Source organism: Caenorhabditis briggsae (genome assembly GCF_000004555.2).
Source record: "Caenorhabditis briggsae complete genome, chrIII, whole genome shotgun sequence".
NCBI classification, from domain to species: domain Eukaryota; kingdom Metazoa; phylum Nematoda; class Chromadorea; order Rhabditida; family Rhabditidae; genus Caenorhabditis; species Caenorhabditis briggsae.
The window spans coordinates 10037164-10056920 of record NC_013490.2 but is presented as its reverse complement, the minus strand read 5'-3'; the positions used below and the strand labels follow the sequence as shown (position 1 = coordinate 10056920).

The 19757-nt window shown below is 39.7% G+C and overlaps 4 protein-coding genes and 1 non-coding gene across 5 annotated transcripts in view; 2 read left to right on the top strand and 3 right to left on the bottom strand.

Annotated features, from left to right (window-relative positions):
* Positions 1-1938: 1938 nt before the first annotated feature.
* Positions 1939-7073, top strand: CBG06931 (the record flags this gene model as incomplete). The annotated part of the gene is made up of 11 exons (XM_045244315.1): positions 1939-2001; positions 2052-2187; positions 2314-2543; positions 2590-3048; positions 3148-3393; positions 3439-3538; positions 3928-4124; positions 4300-5111; positions 5163-6450; positions 6500-6791; positions 6892-7073. 11 exons carry the CDS (start codon positions 1939-1941, stop codon positions 7071-7073), a joined length of 4005 nt encoding a protein of 1334 aa, XP_045093346.1.
* Positions 7074-8150: 1077 nt separating this feature from the next.
* On the bottom strand, positions 8151-9347 carry CBG26021 (the record flags this gene model as incomplete). The annotated part of the gene is made up of 1 exon (XM_045244313.1): positions 8151-9347. The coding sequence occupies one exon, from the start codon at positions 9345-9347 to the stop codon at positions 8151-8153; it is 1197 nt and encodes a 398-aa protein (XP_045098591.1).
* Positions 9348-14148: 4801 nt separating this feature from the next.
* On the bottom strand, positions 14149-18511 carry CBG06934 (the record flags this gene model as incomplete). Its single annotated transcript, XM_045244312.1, has 11 exons — positions 14149-14211; positions 14260-14330; positions 15002-15112; positions 16194-16293; positions 16336-16507; positions 16566-16653; positions 16811-16913; positions 16965-17225; positions 17933-18088; positions 18137-18230; positions 18444-18511. The coding sequence occupies 11 exons, from the start codon at positions 18509-18511 to the stop codon at positions 14149-14151; spliced, it is 1287 nt and encodes a 428-aa protein (XP_045093347.1).
* A 436-nt stretch (positions 18512-18947) lies between these two features.
* Positions 18948-19757, top strand: part of Cbr-dos-1 — a gene marked incomplete at both ends in the record, with an annotated part of 7353 nt that continues 6543 nt past the window's right edge. The window contains 3 exons of the mRNA XM_045244311.1: positions 18948-19043; positions 19260-19423; positions 19467-19638. Of these exons, the coding sequence (XP_045093348.1) occupies positions 18948-19043; positions 19260-19423; positions 19467-19638 (432 nt within the window). The remainder of the gene's footprint in view (positions 19044-19259; positions 19424-19466; positions 19639-19757) is intronic.
* CBG28604 lies at positions 19079-19151 on the bottom strand. The gene has a single exon. It is a non-coding gene (tRNA).

The window sequence follows — 19757 nt, the reverse complement described above, 5'->3', positions numbered from 1 at the left end:
TTTTTTCCGAAATTTTGAAAAAAATCAGTTTTGAAAAAATCCGAAATTTTCAAATTCTGACAATTTCGAAAATTTTAAAATCGGAACTTTTTGAAATTTCGAAATTTTGGAAATTGGAAAGTGAAAAAATTTGAAAGAAATTTTAAAAATGGAAATATTCTGGAATTCCGAGGTTTTCAATCGGGAAATTTCGTATTTTCAAAATTGGATTTTTCGAAATTTCAAAAATCGACATTTCCGTAAGGTCCTTCCGAGCCCTGCAATGCTAGTCGTTCTGAATTTTTGCTAGAATTCTCAATTTCGCAATTTTTTTCCAAAAATGAGCAATATTCCTCATTCAACCTATCCAAATTACATCATTTTCCCGAACTTCCGAACTTTTAATTTGTATTTCACCTATTTTTTTTTCATTCTTTCACCTATACCGTCTCCACCCCATCATTTCATCTCCTTCTCCAATTTCATCTCAAAAAATGTAGTGAGACTACACTCAAAGAAGAACACAAAAAAATTCCCAAGATATTTTTCAGTCACTCTTTTTACCCGATCCTCATCCTACTATCCTTCACATTTTTTTCTTCTTCTTCTTCTGTTACACTGATATATCTGATCAAGAGAAGGAAACATCCCTCAAGTTTTTTTTTCCCACGTGGGATTGTCTGATGGGGGTAAAAACCGGATAGGATAAAAATGCATAATAATGTGTCTCGAAAGGGAAAGTACACTTGTCAAAAAAAGTTGCCAAAAAATGATATCCAAAAAGATGAAAAGTCATCCTTCTCTTCATAAATTATAACGAGTTCCTTCTGGCACCTTCTCTTCTCCCGGCTTTTCTAACCATCTGCGTCTCTCCCATAGATCGTGCTCTCTCATTCGTGGCATAATAATGATCTGTTCTGTGACCCGGGAAACCCCATTTAAAGAACAAGCAAACAGTTTTTGTTTCTTATCGTTGGCTAGATAGTTGTTATGTTTTTGCTGGTCAAATGTCCTCCTCTCTTCCCCTCGCCATCACGTCATTCCTAGGCACCAAAGAAAGTTGTTTTATGTCACACCTTTCTCTGTTTGTGTGATGTTGACCTAACATTTAAGATTCATGACCTCTTGGTGTTCCATATTTTTGAAAAAGTAACGTTTTTATGATCACCCACTAAGATACACTAGACTGCTGAAAGTGTAGCATACTTTAATATTTTGTGACGACGGAGGAGAGATTTGAAAATTCCTCGTTATTTATGCTCAATTTTCCTTTTTCCGGAAAAAATTTTGCATTTTTGCGTTTTTTCTCGCAGGACTGAACTTTGAAAATACATAAATATGGTTTTTCGACTGGTAGAATTCAATTTTTTTTTTGAAAAAAATTCAAGTTACTGTAGTTAATCGTGGTGAGATCAACTTTCTCATTCAACGTTTTTACCGTAAAGCCTGTATTAGAAGAACCGGCACTTCTATCCCGGAGTGCCCTTCTATTAGAGGGGCCCTTCAATTACAGCGGGTCCTTCTATTTTTCCAAAATACTATTTTTACTATTTTTATTACCCCCTGCTATTTTTACTCTACTATTTTTCCAAGCCCTTCCCAGAGGGCCCTTTCATTAGAGGGTTCTAATACAGGTTTTACGGTATGACGGCGCGATTTTTCACTCCCAAAATTTGAATTTCTGCACTTTTTTGCAAAACTTGACTTGTAGAAAACAATATTATAATACAAATTTGCACACTTTTGCATTTTAAGCACTCGACATTTCTATCTCAACTCTTTTCAAAATTTCCGATTTTTTTTTTACAATTTGACCTCTTTCTTCCTCTCTCTGCTTTTCGCGTTTTTCACGTGCCCGTTTTTCGCAACCGTTTCTTGGCACCGAGTTGTCCTAATTTCCCACCAACCACCTCTCTTGTTGCAGTTCCCTCCACAGAAGCGAATGCGGTTATCATCTCGATGAATTTCCTCTATTCAATATTTGCACCCATCATTTTTCTTGTCACATTCCTTTATAACCATGTAAGTTTTCAATTTTCACAGGACGAGGATTTGTAAGATCGTTTTCTCAGGTTCTCCTCATTTTATTCACCGTTTGCATAATTGGAGCCGTCGCGTTCTTCGTCTCCTACTATCTTTTCGCCTACTCCAACACACCATCATCGGCGTCGTCGAGTGCCGCCACGTCAGCTAGAAACTCCCCGAATAGTGAGTTAGCTTATGAAGCTGCCCTATATCACAGAAGAGTACGGTATTAAAATAAGGTACTCTGAGTACCTTATTTTAAAACCTCGGAAAAATTTAAAAAAAGATTACGAAGTTCCTAAGTTTCAGAAGAACGTAAAAAGAAAGTGCCGACGATTCTGGAGACAGACAACGAGGATGATGAGACACGTGTCGATGGACTTCCGAGAACGGGTACACCCACTAAATCACTTCCACTGGAACCGCCGACTTCACTTCCACTCAACACTATGCCTACTTCAATCAGCGGATCCAATTTGGCGGGTTCACGACGGATGAGAAAACGAGATTGGGCCAAGAAGATTTATAAGAGTTTAGTGGTGAGAACTTCGAAGTTTGTCGTCTTCTAAACATCTCAAATTCCAGCAAGATTCTCCTGGCCGAACACCCACGGACGATTCATCCGACGAAGACAACGGAAATCTTGTGATGGGTGGCGCATCACTCCCTCGACGTCGTTCGAAACAAGGCTCCAAATCTGGAAGACGTCATTCTACAGCATTTCAGATGGCCAAGGACCTCCTCCGTCGTGGAAGTCGTGTGTACTTCCGACAGAATCAGGAGAACAACAAAGACACCCGTCTTCGTCCTCCACAAGAATTCTTTGAACCTACAGATCTTCCAGAGATCCCACAGAATCTTCAACCCGAGATATTCTATATTCTTCATAATTTGAAGATGCTCGAGTTGCCATCGGAATGGAAGTTGGATCCACGAGAGATTGAGGTTCGGTCTTTCCAAGCTGGAGAGTACATTGTGAAGCCTGGAGAATCAGATGACGCGATTTACGTTGCGATTGATGGAGAATTGACTGTTCACATTCGGGTATGTCTAACTTTGAATTTTCTGAAAATTGGAATTCCCATATTTTCAGCACATGGAAGGCAAAGAGTATCTGGTTAAACGAATTCCAGCCGGAGGAAGTTTCTTTCACTCCTCTCAATGCTCGATATTCTCATGGATTTCCCGTCCATCTTCCGTACAGTAGCCCTAAAAGCCGCCGAACCATGCCGCGTCGCCAAATTCCCGATCACTTCGTTCCGCGAGTCGTACCACAAGAATCCAGAAGCATGGATCCGTCCGATTCAAATTGTCATTACTCGATTGCTTCATGTCACACTAACCACACTGCATCAGTATATGGGACTGAGCAGCGAGTTGATGAGAAGAGTAAGCAGAATTTATCATTTTCATAGAAAAAAAAGGAGTTTTTAGAGAAGAGACGACGACAGGGTGCGCAATGGCAGCAGCACATCGAAACTCCATTTGACGTTGTCGCTGAAAAAGAAAGAGAAACCATTCAATATCAATGATAGTGAGTTTCATAGGCCATGCTCAAATTGGTTCGAAAGTTTTTTTCTAAAATCATTCAAAACGTTTTTTAGAGTTCCAAAATATTTATTGTGAAGCGAGATATGCCTATTTCAGTTTGGTAGCCTAGGAACCCAAAACTAGGCCATATTTTCACAGAAATGTGACATTATCATAACTTCTTTCAAAAGCAAGATTTTCGAAATCTGAAAATTGATTCATAATTCTCGTATAATGTTCCTTAGCACGATGAACACTGTGACCTAGTTTTTCTCTGGTTTTGAATTTCTGAATGTTCTTCAACACCATGCACACAATAGCCTAACTTTCGAGAGATTCGGATTTCTAGGTCATCTGAATAAACTTCTATTTCAAAATAAAAATCATTTCCAGGCGAAGAAGATCAGCTCACAACTGCCAGAAAATGGATGGCCGAAGCGTTTGGACTCGTTGCAGACGACGCTATCTCAGAACAAATCGGCAACAAGATTCATCTGGAGAGCTATGACGCCGGTCACGTCATCATTGAGCAAGGAGCAGAGGAAGAGGTTCTGATGATGGTGCTCCATGGAAATTTGATTCTTGCTCAGGTTAGTTTCCCCCTGGGATCACTTCCCCAAACCCAAAATCTCGTTTAGTCCGGTTCGCAGTACTTTGCAGAGCTGGAGAGGGTGAGTAAGGGTGATACGATTTGATAAGTTTCCGAGTGTCCTACACTAACTCATTTCGATTCTTTATCTAACACTGTCAATACTAATTTTTCAGGAATCTCTGTTCGATGAGGAGAATAATGAGGAAGACGAGAGTGCAGTGATTCGAGTCACAGCTCGGGAACTCGTCGGTGGCCTTCAGATTCTGACGAATGAACCATCGTTCTATACAATTCGTGCAGCGGTGCCAACTAAAGTGGCCATCATGAAGAAGAAGGATTTCTCGACGTTCTTAGAAGCACATCCTGAGATCTACCTTCCAGTAGCTCACTCTGTTCTACGTCGACTCTCTCCATTCCTTCGTGGAGTCGATTTTGCATTGGATTGGGTCCTCGTCGATTCGGGACACGCTTGCTATCGTGCTGGAGACATGGCTGACTCCCTATTCGTCGTTCTCAGTGGACGACTTCGTTCCGTTGAGAAGAAGACAGTTGTAGAAGAATTCGGTCGTGGAGATGTGCTCGGAATGATGGAGGTGCTCACCAAAAAGCCACGTGCAACTACAGTACTTGCTGTTCGTTTCTCTCAACTTGCTCGAGTGCCAGAAGGACTTTTGAACTTTATCAAAATGCAATACCCACAAGTCGGATTCCGTTTGGTTCAGCTTCTTGGTCAGTACTACAGTCAAACGAATCGCCGGGCTCAGTTTGCTGCTCCAACTGTCATAAGAACCAATGAAATGGGCGCTACCGATCCAATGAGTCACATCAAGAATCTTCATACCATCGCTGTGGTCCCAGCATCTCCAGATGTTCCATTGGTGCCTTTCACATGTGAACTCTATCATGCTCTATCCTCCAATCTTCGTGTTCTTCGTCTCAGCAGTCAGAAAGTGGCTGCCTGTTTAGATCCGAGTGTTTTGGAGAAGTAAGTGCTAATTTTTATTATTATCCCAGTTGAATATTTGACCTTTTTCAGACAAGCTGACTTCCGTCTGATGCATTGGCTGAACGTTCAGGAAGACACGTATCCACTGGTGATCTATGAATGCGACTTCACTCCGACCAATTGGACGAGACGGTGTCTTCGACAGGCTGATGCGATTTTAGTCGTTGCCATTGGTGGAAAACATCCGGAGAAACAGACACTGATGAAGGACTTGATGAGTATGAATCAGGATGGAGTTCGTACTAACAAGGAACTGATTCTACTGTGGCCAGAGAGCACGAAGACCCCATCTGGAACGATTGAATGGCTCAAGAACAGCTATTTCTCTGGTCATCACCATATCCGTGCACCGAAGAGAATGCTCCAGTGGAATAGAAAAGTTCGAAAACAGAGCCGAATTGATCTGATGACACCGTCCAACGTGGAGCATGAAGTTATCGAGTACTACGAGAAGAATGTATTCTGGACAACTGATAGAAGATCTGACTTCTCGAGACTTGCACGAATTCTGACTGGAAATGCCATCGGATTGGTTCTTGGTGGTGGTGGAGCTAGAGGAGCAGCACATGTTGGAGTTCTCCGAGCACTTAGAGAGGAGGGAATCCCAGTGGATATCGTTGGAGGAACATCAATCGGATCGTTGATCGGAGGACTTTATGCTGAATCTCCAGATGATCAAATTGTGGAACAACGGGCTGCGTCTTGGTTCAGTGTGATGTCTTCGTTGTGGAGAAAACTTCTTGATTTAACTTATGCTCATAGTGCTATGTTCACCGGTGCTCAATTCAACTACACAATCAAGGACCTGTTCGAAGAACGTCTTATCGAGGATCTCTGGATTTCTTACTTCTGTATCTCCACTGACATCAGCACTTCGGAAATGCGAGTTCATCGATCTGGACCACTCTGGGCTTACTGTCGTGCGTCTATGTCATTGGCTGGATACCTTCCACCACTCTGTGATCCACAAGATGGCCACCTCCTTCTGGATGGTGGATATGTCAACAACGTGCCAGCTGATGTGATGAGAAATTTGGGAGCCCGTTGTGTGATCGCTTGTGACGTTGGATCGATAGAAGAGACCAATTTGTACGACTATGGAGACTCGTTGAGCGGAATCTGGGTGCTTCTGAAACGTCTGAATCCGTTCGGAGAGCCAGTACGAATTCTGAATATGGAAGAGATCCAGAGCCGACTCGCCTACGTATCCTGTGTTCGACAGTTGGAGGTTGTCAAGAAAGCGTCGTACTGTAGATATCTGAGACCTCCAATAGAGCCATTCAAAACACTGGATTTCCCGAAGTTCAATGAGATTATGGTAAGTTCTACATGAATTTGAGCTTGAATATAATAATTTGATTTTCCAGGCCCTCGGACTGAAATATGGACGTGAAGCGGTGCACGAACTGATCACAAACGATCGTGCTGGTATTCTTGGAGACGAGAAGGAGGCCAGAAAGTTCAAACGACAACAAAGTCGTCGTGAGAAGCCAGATGTGTCTCGTGCGGTTTCATTCACCGATCTCGCTGCTGCAATGTCCAAAATTCCGGTGATGCGACCGACGTTGCGACACTCGATGAGTCTGAATCCGTCTGCAACTTCTGGTCCGGTCGGAAGAGCTGGTGATCATTTCCTGTTGGATGATGATTTGTTCAATGGTGAGTTTTTTTTTTAATTCATGCCTGTAATTCTCAAAACTGCTCGTTTTTTTCTATTTTGCTCTTTCATGTTCCCCCAATCTATGCATTTTTCTTCCAGAAAGCGACTTCTACGAGGAAGAGGAATCATCGCAATCCGAAACTGGCAACGACTCGTTCTCTGAAGACGACGATCTTGTCATTGGCCCACCGAGCAATTCATCGTCATCTGGTGGATCCGGCGGAAGTGGATCCAACGATCCTAGCCGTGTAGTCACTCCACGCCCACCACCATCTTCCTGAATCAGGAACCCTCTCATAGCAAATTCTTTCATTGAAGATCTCTCATTTGTAAATTTATAAATATAGATAGATTCGTTTATTCCATGTGCCTAATTCATTGTTGAATATTCTCCTTCTTTCTTCCGTGTGTCAAAAGCCCCTTTATTTTTCATCCGCCCCACCCACCGCCACTGATTACCGCATTACGGGAATTGATTATTGCTCGTTCTCTCTTTGAAAAACAAACCCGATTGTCTCTTTTTTCTAGAAACTAGAAGCACTTTATTTTTGTCATCAGGAAATGTTTCGAATATAAAGTTTTTGTCTTGTCTTTTGACTCAAATTTTTTGAGTTAGAGAGAAAAAGAAAATTGGCAAAAATAACACAGTTTATTGAAATCGAATCGGGAATGAAATGATCAGAAGAAGGAGAAGGGAAGAGAAATTGAGAGAGATCGGAAAAAGTAAAAAAGAAGAATCGTTGTATGAGTTGGGGATTTGTAAAGTGCGCTCTATTGAGAAGGCGCAAAGTGAGGAAAAATAGTGTGGGAAATGAGGAGATTCAGACAACGAGAATAAAGGATTTCATTGGGGCGCACTTTTCATGGTGTTTTTTCCGGAACGTATTTTTGAATGAATGTTTTCCCGCGGTTTTTTCGATGGAATTCAGGCACAAAACTGTAAGGATTGGCAGTTCAATTTGAAGTTTTCGCGTCGAGACCAGCGCCTCTTTGAAAAACTAGCATTCGAGCGCATTTAAGTGATGTTCCGAAAAAAACGCAATTTCCTGGAAAAAGTGAACAGAGCCTAAATTTCAAGCTGAGCACGGTTTTCCTTACGCAATTGCACAAAAAAATGTGTGGCAAAACCGTGTGCAGCTTGCTAATTAGGCTCCGCCCACTTTTCCCGATAAATTATCGGGTTGTTTATCGGGTTGTCTCAGTGGAGTGCGTTCGCAGTTGACCAATATTCATTATTTCTTCTCATCGTCGCACATTTTCTTTGCAGTATTCAATCTTCTGCAGACACTTTTTGCCAAATGGTATTCTTCTTGTAATGGGCAGAATGTTCTACAGTGTTGAACTCCGCCGATGATTGTTTAATTGGTGTCTCTTGCTTTGGTGCAAATTGGGCACGAGAGAATCAATGTGCACTTGTTTCTGTGATGTTTTGAACACTCCATGCAAGAGTTTTGGTCTTTTATCATTTGTCTTCTATCGTCGACGCTTATCACTTTATCACACTCGTAGGAATGATGATCGCGTTTGTGGCAGAATGGACAGATTTTATTGAATGGAGGTGTCTCTTTTGGTCCCATCCAATTGGAAATTTGTTTCGAACGGTCATAATAGATTTTGTAAAGTTCATCCAATTTCACTGGTAGATCTCCTTGAAGCAGTTTGATGAAGTATCCATCTGGAATATGGGGTTTGATGTAAGCCAAAGCTTTGGATTCCTCCATTCGTAATCTTTTTGGTTCCGATGGAGTCTCTTCAACAGAACTCGATGAACGTTTTCCAGAAGATAGGATTGGAGAAGGGGTTCCAGATGGAGAACCAAGAATCAATGGAAGTTTCACTTTTGAATGAGTTTGCTGAGAGGTCCTGTTAACATCTTTCCAAACTTGACGAATCCATTCATAACTATGGGCAGAAGCTTTTGCGATTGTCTCAAGTGGTTCTAGTTTAGCGGTGATGGTCTCGTTGATCTCTTTGATTTCATTTATCTTGATCAGAACTTCTGCTTCTTTTTCAACTGGATGATTAATTACTGCCACCGGTGTCTCTTCCTTTTCCTTCTGTGTATTTTCCAGAAGCTGGGTTAGCATTCCTTTGATATCAGTGACGTCTTTCTTCATTTGATGCATTTCTTTATACATATAGCTGAATTTTCCATCTAGCTCTCGAAGCTTATCCCATTCCAGATAATTCAAAATTTCGATTTTATGGATTCGATCCTCTTCAATTCCTGGTTGAATCATTCGCGCGCTACTGAAAATTTCTTCTTGGATCGCAATTTTTCTGGCGGAGAATGCATCGGTGGCATTAGCCAATTGGATCAATTTTCGAGTTTTTTCGTCTAATCCATTCATGAAAACTGCTTGAAGGTAGGAGTCTGTACTTTTATCGATTGGTTTCTCGTTCACGATTTCCACCAAATGACGGCATCTATCAAAGAACTTGCTGACATCTTCTGATCCTTGTTTGATTGTAGCCAGACGATGCTGCGCTTCGGTTTTGTCCATTTTTCCACCGGAATCCGATTCCGGAGTGTAGCTGGATGACGAATCGTTCATGTTGAGCTGAAAATTGGGAGTTCGTATGGAGACATAAAAACTTTGAGCTGATTTATATCGATTCCTGTAATTGGTATAGAAAAGTGGTCAACTGATAAAATGTTTTTCTTATTATGATAAACATTTTGTTAGTTGATTACTTTTTGATACCTTTTACAGTATACAAGATAAATTGGGTCAAACGAGGCACCTATTTCGGATTCACGCCTGGAAGAGGTGCAAACTTTGCTCAATTATCTCGGTTAATGGTTAACTAAAATTTTTTGTAATATTATGACAAACATTTTATCAGTTGACTACTTTCTGATATTTATCACAGAAAACGAGATAAATTGGGTTAAAGGTGGCACCTTTCTCTTAAGCGCCATTTGTCCTTGTCCGGATTCACTCCTACAAGGGGTGCCAACTTTGAGCTCATTTATCTCGTTTCTTGAGAAAGGTATAAAAAAGTAATCAAGTAACAAAATGTTTCTGATAATATGATAAACACTTTATCAGCTGACTACTTTTTGATATCTCTCACAGAAAATGAGATATATCCGCTCAAAGATCAAAGTTAGGATTTTCTATTAGAGTGGTTACGGTATTTTGATTGCTCACCGAGGAGTGTAACTTTAGGTGTATTACGAATGTTATGGTTTTGATATGATATTTTTTACTTTACTACTTTAGGGACACATTTTTGGGGGCAATCCGATTCTGCGGGAATTGAAAAATGAATGTTTTATCTCACCTCAAAAACCCATGGCTGATGAGACAAATTGTTAAACATTTGAGTGAAAAAAGTGTCAAATAATTTTTAATGTCACTATCTTTTCTATTGACGTCATAAGATGATTACAGTTTTATTCTCCCGGATCTAACTGATAAGAATCTGTTTTAAATAAGCCGTCCCAGAGACAATGTCAAAACCAAAAATCGAATTCAATTGCTTGCCCAAATTGGAGTCTAAAATAGAACCGAATAAAAACGACCTGAAAAGAGCTAAAATGCCTAATTATACTGACTAGTTAATGCTAAATTGTCTAATTATGCTAATTTAAACAATTATCTTTGACCTCAAGTCAAAAGAGAACTAATTAATAGAAGGGATAATTAATACCAAAAGAATATCTCACCTCAATCAACAAATATGAAGACTAGAAAATCAGAAATCAGAATGACGAATGAAGAAGACTTGTGGTCAATCGTGATTCTATTTTATTTCTTCTACCGATAAAAGTGATAAAATGTCAGACTTTGCACACCACCACCGGAGAGCATATAGAGAGCTTGCCGACACACGAAGGGGAAGAAAAAAGAGATAAGAGAATGATGATCGTTGTAAAAAAGAGAGGTGGTACGTACCAAGGGGACATTGAGCACATTCTACGTTGAGCATGAAGTTAAGACTTTTTATTTGAGAAGAACCGATCATCGATCGATTCAAAGAAGACATGTTTCGAGAGATATCAAACCTGCTGGACTAGATTCAATGGAACCAGTTATCGTAAACGCTCTATATTTAATTCAGAAAAATTATAAATCATTGAGAAAGTTAGATACGAAACTACCATATTTGCTCTAATAGAAGCTCTCTCTATTTTGAGCTCAATTATCTCGGTTCCTTCAAAAGTTTGTCAACTGGTAAAATGTTTTTCGTGAAGTTACCAACGTTTTATCAGTTGACAAATTCTTGTTATCTTTCATAGGAACCGAGATAATTGGATTTTTAAAAAAGAAATTAACGACTTCAAACTGGGAAAATTAGAAAATTTGTAGCATTCTGCTCTTCATTTTTTAGTTCGGAAATGTGTCAAAGTAAAGCGAAATGTGTGTTTTCTAGAACTTTGGTGGTGCCCAAATTCTAGATTCCGGATCTTGGTTCCCGCATTCCGCGCTTGTTTTTGTTCCGTTTTTTTTATTTCGTATTCCGAATTTAGAGAAGTTAATTTATTCCTGATTCCGAGAAAATGGTTTTCTTCATGATTCCGGATTCCATTTCTCGAAAAAAAGATTCCGGACATCTCTGGTGGGTTTTATTGACTTGACTCAACTTTTTTGTAGTATAGTTGTACTCATCGTTAAAATGTTCTTCAATGTTAATTTCTCAGATTCTTCGAAGGTTTCGGCATTGGCGTTTCTGGTTCGCCGGAATTCAGTTCCAAACGACCAGATTGTTCTAGAGCACCCTATCAGCGGCTCTAGAGCTTTCATTGCGTTCTTCAGCTTGTATGAATGAGTTCTAAGTGTTGCTTGGAATTGTCAATTGGTATCATATAGACCAGGTTTCTTGGCTCTGGTTTTGATAGGTATTTTCACTGTGTAATACATTTTTTTCGAATTCTTTGGTCCCCCATCCATCGGAGCAATCGTCCGGTCATCTTGCGTATTTTATCAGATATTTTGTATTTTACCTGATATTTTGGTCTGGCTGACTGATTGGGTTTTTTGGTTGAAGACGGTTGTGAAGCGCCTTTCATCTTTTTTTACCTGAAAAAAAAAGAAATAAGTTTAAACATTGAAACAGAAAAAAATGGAAATGACGACTAACGAATATGTGAAACTACTGTTCTTCTATCCAGTTTTTCTTCGACATTTTGATGAAAGAAATTCGGGAAACTCAATAAGAAAACTGGTTTTTTTCAATCGATGTTGCGATCCTGAGTACGGAAAAGGGCATTTGACCTTCTACGGGTGATTGATATTTTTCGGAACTGTACGTCGATCATTTGATAGAGTGGCAACCAAGACTGTACTAGAATGTGTACTAATAGAATGTGTGAGGGTTTGAAGAACTCAAAAGGGAAAACAATACATGGCACAAAAAGATCAACATATGCGTCGACGGAATCAAAGCAACAAGGGATAGATGTGCCCTCCAATCAATACATAAGCGACGAAAAACATGCACAGACACACAGACACACACACACACACACACACACATGAATGCTAATCTCCTCCCCCATTACGTGTTTCTGAATGACCCGGAGAAGTTGCGAAAAAAAATAAGGGAAAGGAAATGTCTTTTCGGGGTGTGTGATATAAGAGCACAAAGTTCACCAAAGAGCCATACACCGAGAGAGCCTGTAGGGAAAGGTCAAGGTGGAGGAGGACCAGAAGAGTGTAACAGACGAAAGCATGGATGAGAAGAGAGGGAAGAAGAAACATCTGCAATGATTGATACATTTTATGGTTCATCGATTGAGCAAAGTTCGGAAACATGAAATAGGCTTCCTTTTATAGGATTATCCTGTTAACTTTGTAAAAGAAACATCCGAACTTGAATGGTCTACTGAAAAAGTATAAGAAGACACAGTCATCTAGAAGGGACATGAGGGACGAAAAAAACCCATGACGACCTTGCGCAGTATTCGAGGTCTAAAATGAGGCAAACAAGGAGAACGGATATGGCATTGTGTGTTTGTTTTTACAGTGTTTTTCTTAAGCGCACCCAAATGGTGTCAAACTTTATAAATTTTCGAAAGTTTCAAACATAACTTTAGATATTTTACTTTTTTGAACTAAACATCCCTGAGTTCGATTTGCAATGTAAAGAGCTTCAAAATGAGTACACGGGGTTGCAACAAGGTACATTCATTCAAATTGGCGCCAGTTCTCTTGGGCGCGTTGCGCCGCGCGACGCGGTCGCTGCGTAGCCACACGGAGAGGATACGCAGAGAACTTTCGCAACACAAAGTGAGAGTCCTTATTTTGAATAAATGATGACTTGGCTCGGTGCCAACCCCTTGAGTGCGACAAAGCGCGTTTGTTGGATGCTACCGGTAGCAACCCCGTGGAGTATAAACACGACTAGGACCTGTCCACATCAAATTTTCGCTTTAACGGCGCATGGCTTCTTAAAACAGAAATAACTCCTTCAATTTTGCAAGTAACTCGAGAAATTCGACGTATTTCTATTTTTCATATTATAATCATGACCTATTTTCGTTCATTCCCGATAGTAGGATCATGGCCGGCATCCCTGAAATTCCAAATTTCAGACCTTGAGCTATGCACTTTCAGACCTTTTGCTGCTAAGTTATGCACATTTAAATTGTGGTTTTTATGAAAGTTTATATTCTGGGCAGGATTGGTTTGCCAATGAGAATGTATAAACAACAAAAAATCCAGCTTGAATCATTTATTGAGATGAATTCGGGACACAAAGTATTTGAACCAGAATTTATGTTAATTTTTGAAACTTCGCCATTTATTTTCACCATAATATGATATTAGAATTTTGTTCCCGATTTACTTTCATCATTTTCCCAGGTCTATAACCAAATTTTATTTAGATTCATCAGCACTTTCAACGAATACTGACCGATTTCTAGAAAAATATAGTTGTCAGATACCAATCACAGATGCACTTTTCAACGGACAATGGACATCCAAAAATTTCGGGACTTTGAACTTCGGACCCAATACTTTGCAAAATCAACGAGTATTTCAGAAGAAAAGTTAGTCGGGTGCGAATTAACGATGGAAAAGGAAACGAAGCTCATACACCGTTCTAACTACCTTCTGAGACTGAAAACAGACGTAAAAAAACTATTTAAACGGACAACTGACAGTGGATGTTGACAAAATAAATTGACTGACAACGAATAACCCAAATTAGCCGGACAACGGACAACGGACTGTCCTGACACCAATTTCAGAAACCAACGCATCAGAATCTCTACAACATCCAATATAACATCAAATCTAGAAGACACCCCGAAGAAACGAAGACGGAAGACATGGAAGGAGAAACGCGATAACGAAGAAGGAAGAAGCAAGAAGAGGTAGAAAAGAAGCAGAAAAAAAATCGAGTTCACGAAGTTCTAATATCCGAAACGTCGATTGATTCGTTACTGGTTGTAAATGTAGACTTCTCCTGAAAATATTGAAAATAATTTTCAGCAAAATTTCGTTTTCTTTTTACCTCATCGGAATCGTTCCATAATATTCTTTTCAGATCAAAGTCTGGATCAGCCGTTGGTGCTGACGGGAACCCTAAATTCAGAAATCCTTAGTATTAGGGTTTCGGAAATTTCATAATTTTGAAAGACTAAAATTTTTGGGGCTGGAATAGAAATTTCAAAATTCTAGGCTTCAACGGATTCGTCTTTTTTTCGCTGGGGCACACTGAAAAATGGCGCTAAATTTAAAATTCAAGAATTTAACTCTCCAAAATTTTAAGTTATTCAAAACAAATAGTGCTCCCTTTCCTTACCTTCAATTCGCTATTCCAATCCTTTCAATCGGAATCTTGCCAATCCTGACTTTCTTTGAAGACGTCTAACCTCGCAGTTACTCTTGGAAGCCAGGAAGCTCCTGGAACTTGATTAGTGAAAACATCGCCGAAATTCGCGTGAAATTAAATTTTCCGTTTTTTTTAATGAAACTTTAAAAAATTCTAGGCGTAATCACTTGGGTCCAAGGCAACGGGTCAAAAAACGAGCCCCAAATAACTTTTAGGCCAGAAAAAATTTGATAATTTCAAATTTGACGCGTGACAACGCGTGATTTTTTCGCCCAACGTTCAAGTTTGATCCTCAGCCAAATAATTCAGCAGCGATTTTCTTTTAAAATCTCACGTTCACTGGGGCGCGAATTCTGACCCGTTGCCCTGAACCTAAGTGCGCCAGGTTCGAAAAATTAAAGTTTTTCTAACCTTTCCTTACCTTCATTTTGGTATTCCATATTTCGGACGCGGCGTCTCAATCCTCGGTCCACATCCTGGAAACTGTCCTTGTAGTCTAGCCTCGCAGTTGCTCCTCGAAGACACGAAGCCCCTGAAACTTGATCAGTGAAAAAAGTGTCGAAACTCGCGAAACGCCTAAATGCTGTTTTTTCACTAAAAGTTTATAACATAATATTTTTTCAAATCCTACTCTTAAACAGAATCGCGGGACACCCAGGAAAATAGCGCCAAATTCAAAACTTTGAGTAACTGATCCCCCTGAAATAGAATTTCCCCTTTCCTTATTCCAATTCGCTTTCCATAGTAAAATTCATATCCATGCGTCTCGACCCTCGATCCACATCCTGCCTATCCTGGAAAGTGTCGTTGAAACCGTCGATCCCCGCAGTTGCTCTTCGCCGTTGCTCCTCGAAGCCAGGAAGCAATCTGTAAAATGAACACTTTAAAAATTGAACTCTCCCGTTGCCTTACCTCCAATTTGCTAGTCCCATTGTGGAATCCATAGATGTCGATCCTCGGTTCGAATCCTGCCAATCCGGGAGGCTGTGCTGAAGCCGTTGTTCTGAAGTCGTCATCCTGTCCTGTCCTGTCCTGTCCTGAAGCTGAAGTCGTCGAGCGCTTCGAGGAGGGGGGAGTTGCTCCTCGAAGCAAGGAAGCCAGGAAGACCCTGAAACATCCTGCAACTTGAGCGTTATGAACTAGTACTGTTTTTTTCAGAGTCTTCTAGATCCTAGACGTTGTCCTGATTTAGTTAGGGCTTTACGGAGGTCAAAGAAATTAATAAATTGAGGGTTTGAAAAATGTCGAGGACACGGAAAACTCCTTTTTCAAGAACGCGAACCTGTGAGAGAACATCCTCCACACTGTAAACTTTGAGCTCAATTATCTCAATCCCTGTGAAAGATATCACAAATGTGTAAACTGATAAAATGTTTATCATAATATCAAAAATATTTTGTTAGTTTACAACTTTTTAATATCTTTGACAAGAACCGAAATTAATCATCTCAACTTTTACAGGGTAAGTCCCAGTCCTTTGCTATATTTTACTTTATATGTATATTTCAACCAATTTAGAACAGAAAGAAAATACAAATTAAACTTTATTGGATCGAAAAGACAAAAAAAATTAGTTCGGCACATTCAAAATGCTCTTGGTTGTGCTTTTCTACCTCTTGGATTAAGACTACTTCGACTTCCAGTACGACTCCGATCGATTGAACTCTCTTCGGCTTTCTCCGAGAATATCGATCGATTGTCGTCAGATGATCCCTGAAAAATAGATTTTGTAAAAATTAAAAACAAAAAACATACAATTTTGGAAGATGGCATTGTACTACTAGTAGATGGAAGTGTGCTAGTTGAAGGCATTGTTGTACTCGTGGAAGTAGTATCCAAACTCTTCATTTCACTCATCCAATCAAGTGGTTCTTTTAGTGTCAAATTGCAACCACGAGCGTAGTCTGTGATGGCTTCACGGAACACTCTGAAAATTAATTTTTGAATTCTCGAAGTTTTATGAAATATGGACCACAATAACTTACCCAAATTCGACTTCCGAGTTGAATAACAAACTATTCAGATACTCAGCCATGATTCCGAATTCAGCAGGAACACGAGAGACGGTGGATACTGTAAATATTAGAGTTCAAGAACTCAAGGTTTCGAAGTTTCACATTCAAAAAGTTATAAAGGAAAATCAAGAAATTGGATTGGTTTCTGACCTATGATACTGATATTTTTAAATTCGATTTCAAAATTTTGAATATCCAATTGTTTTCAAACTCACTCCATTTGGGTTCGTCGAAAACTTTTCTCTTCAGTGCGTACGCCGTCTCTCTTGGCTGTCCTTTCCATGGTACTCCTTTGTCGCCATCCATGAAATCCAGAAGCTGAAATTTCGATTTTTGAATTAGAAATTTTCCAAAAACGAAAGCCCTCACCATGAAATACCAGCTTTCAAAATCATCCTTTCTCGCCAATTCCTCCATTCGATGTGATGCTCTTGGACAGTATCTTGGCGTTCCAATCATCTTCGTCTTATTCCTCGGAGCTCTTACTTGTCCATTTTTTTGACGATATTTTCTGGCGAGCCCGAAATCCAAAATGTAAATGAGCTCTCGTTTGGCTCCGGCTCCTATACAGTAGTTGGCTGGTTTGATGTCCCGATGCAAGAATCCCAGAATATGGAAGTCGTGGATTGCCTGGAAAAGGTTTTTGATAGGAGCGGGATTACTGTAGTTCCAACTTTCATAGTTTGTAGTCCACATTGAAGAGCCGTTGACTTTGAGAATCCCTTCTGTTTCAGTTTTTCCAAAGATGCTCCGACCAAAGTCATTACAATCCACTGGAAATTGGGAACTTCTGATTTTCAGAAATTCCGAATTTCAGAGATTCAGAATCTCAGAATCTCAGAATCTCAGAATCTCAGAATCTCGGAATCTCAGAATCTCAGAATCTCAGAATCTCAGAATCTCAGAATCTCAGAATCTCAGAATCTCAGAATCTCAGAATCTCAGAATCTCAGAATCTCAGAATCTCAGAATCTCAGAATCTCAGAATCTCAGAATCTCAGAATCTCAGAATCTCAGAATCTCAGAATCTCAGAATCTCAGAATCTAAGAATCTCAGAATCTCAGAATCTCAGAATTTCAGAATCTCAGAATCTCAGAATTTCAGAATCTCAGAATCTCAGAATTTCAGATTTTCGGCCTGGAAATACTGAATTCCTGAGATATTGAGATTGTGAGATTGTGAGATTCAGAATTTCCGAACATTAGAATCCAAAATCCCGGAATCCGAAAACTCAAAAAAAGATTTGAAAAAAATTCAAAAATCCAATAGATTCAAAAAGTTTTGAAATTTTAAGAAACTTCAAAATTCCAACGAGTTCCTTCAGAATCGCTCGTACCTTCAATTCCAGAGTCTGTCCAAGATCAATCAATTCTGGAAAGTGTTCCTTGCAAGCCGGAGCACATTTTGCAAACGACGCCATCACATTTCTCTCAATTTTCAGACGACTTGCCTGCTTTTTGGCACATTTCAACTCGGTCTTCATGGCGAATTCCTGAAATTTTGAATTTTCTAATTTCTGAATTTCCCTCCAAACCCGAACCTTATCATTAATCGGAACTCCTGCCTCATTGATCTGGATTACTTTGTTGACCGTACCAAAACCACCAACTCCGAGTTGTACGATAACTTTCCAACTGGAATAAAAAAGAAAAAAACGTAATATAAGGGCACCCACCCTGCCATGTTTGAGCTCAATTATATCGATTTCTGTGAAAGACATAAAAAATGCGTCAACTGATAAAACAATGGTGATATTATGATAAAAATTTTATCTGTTGACAACTTTTTCATATCTTTCACAGAAAACAAGAAAAATTAGATCAAAGTTTGAAGTTTAAAAATCTCACTTAAAATCAGTTTTCGATCTCTTGATAATATCATTTGGTTCCAATTTTGTTCTCAATCTCGTGCTCATTTTTCAGAAAATAAGTTAGAATTCAAATTTCGATTTTAAAGAGAAAGAAACATTTTGATGTGGTGAAAAAAACACATCTTTCGTTGCAAATTTGGAACAGGTTAACCTGTTTTTTCTCGACAGAGTAAATGACGTGATTCTTCTCTTTTACGGGGAGGTGAGAAAAAACATGTTGATAGTGGAAATTTTTCTAGATAAATTTTTTTAGATAGTTGCCTGAAATTTTCCAGGTATCAGAATTTCCCAAAATTTGGAGTCCAACTCTTGGTAAACCCATCCCTCGCCTCTATTTCATCTCCTCCCCCTTTGGTCCTTTTTTGTCGCATTTGTCGACTTCGTCATTCTTTTTCTCCATCCTCTTCTTCCGTTGCTGTGACGGTTTGGGTGTGTGTGGTTTCTATTCTTGTCCCCCTTATCCAATTCGAAAGTGATAGGAATGATAATCTGTCTACTGATCTATACTCTTTATCTTTCCATTCTCGGATATGCTTGGGAATTTGAGCACACAAGGAGGGAGCCGGCGCTACGAACAGTGAGTTTCAAAAGCAAAGAGTGAAAAAAAGTTTTCGCTCCCGGGTGGGCTCGAACCACCAACCTTTCGGTTAACAGCCGAACGCGCTGCCTATTGCGCCACGGAAGCAGACATTTCCCCTCTGTGTGTTAGGAGTATAAGAGAGTGATGGTCGGCGGCGCCGACTCAACGCGTCATGAGAGAAGAGTCTTCGCGACATGCAACTTTATCTTTCAGTCGACACTTGATGTTGGTGAGTATTGTGCCGTATATCACGAGAACTATGTCTACTATTGTCGTGGGATTTATACAGCAGAGAAGCTACATAAGCATCGGAATATAATGGAGAAGATCGGAAAGTTTTGTCCGAGTTATAAGGCAGCATGTGTCACAAGAACCAGGTGAATAGTTTTAAGAAGCATTTTATTAAATTTTTTCTTGAAGAGGAGACCCAGAAGAAGACAGGGAAGCCAAGGAGGAACATCAGAAAGAATTGACTGATGATGTTGGAGATATGCTATTTGACGATCTTATGAGGAAGGTAGGATATTTAAAGAGGGCGTCCGCTAATTCAAAAAATTTTGAGATTTTTATATCAATCGATCCAGAATTTTGGGTCGGGAAGAAAACTATCTTGGAGGATAGTCCGGAAATCACTCGTTCTTAAGATATATGTCAAAAACACGTCAAAAAAATCAACGTAGAGGGTGCAGATTAGGCAGCTCGACAAGAGAA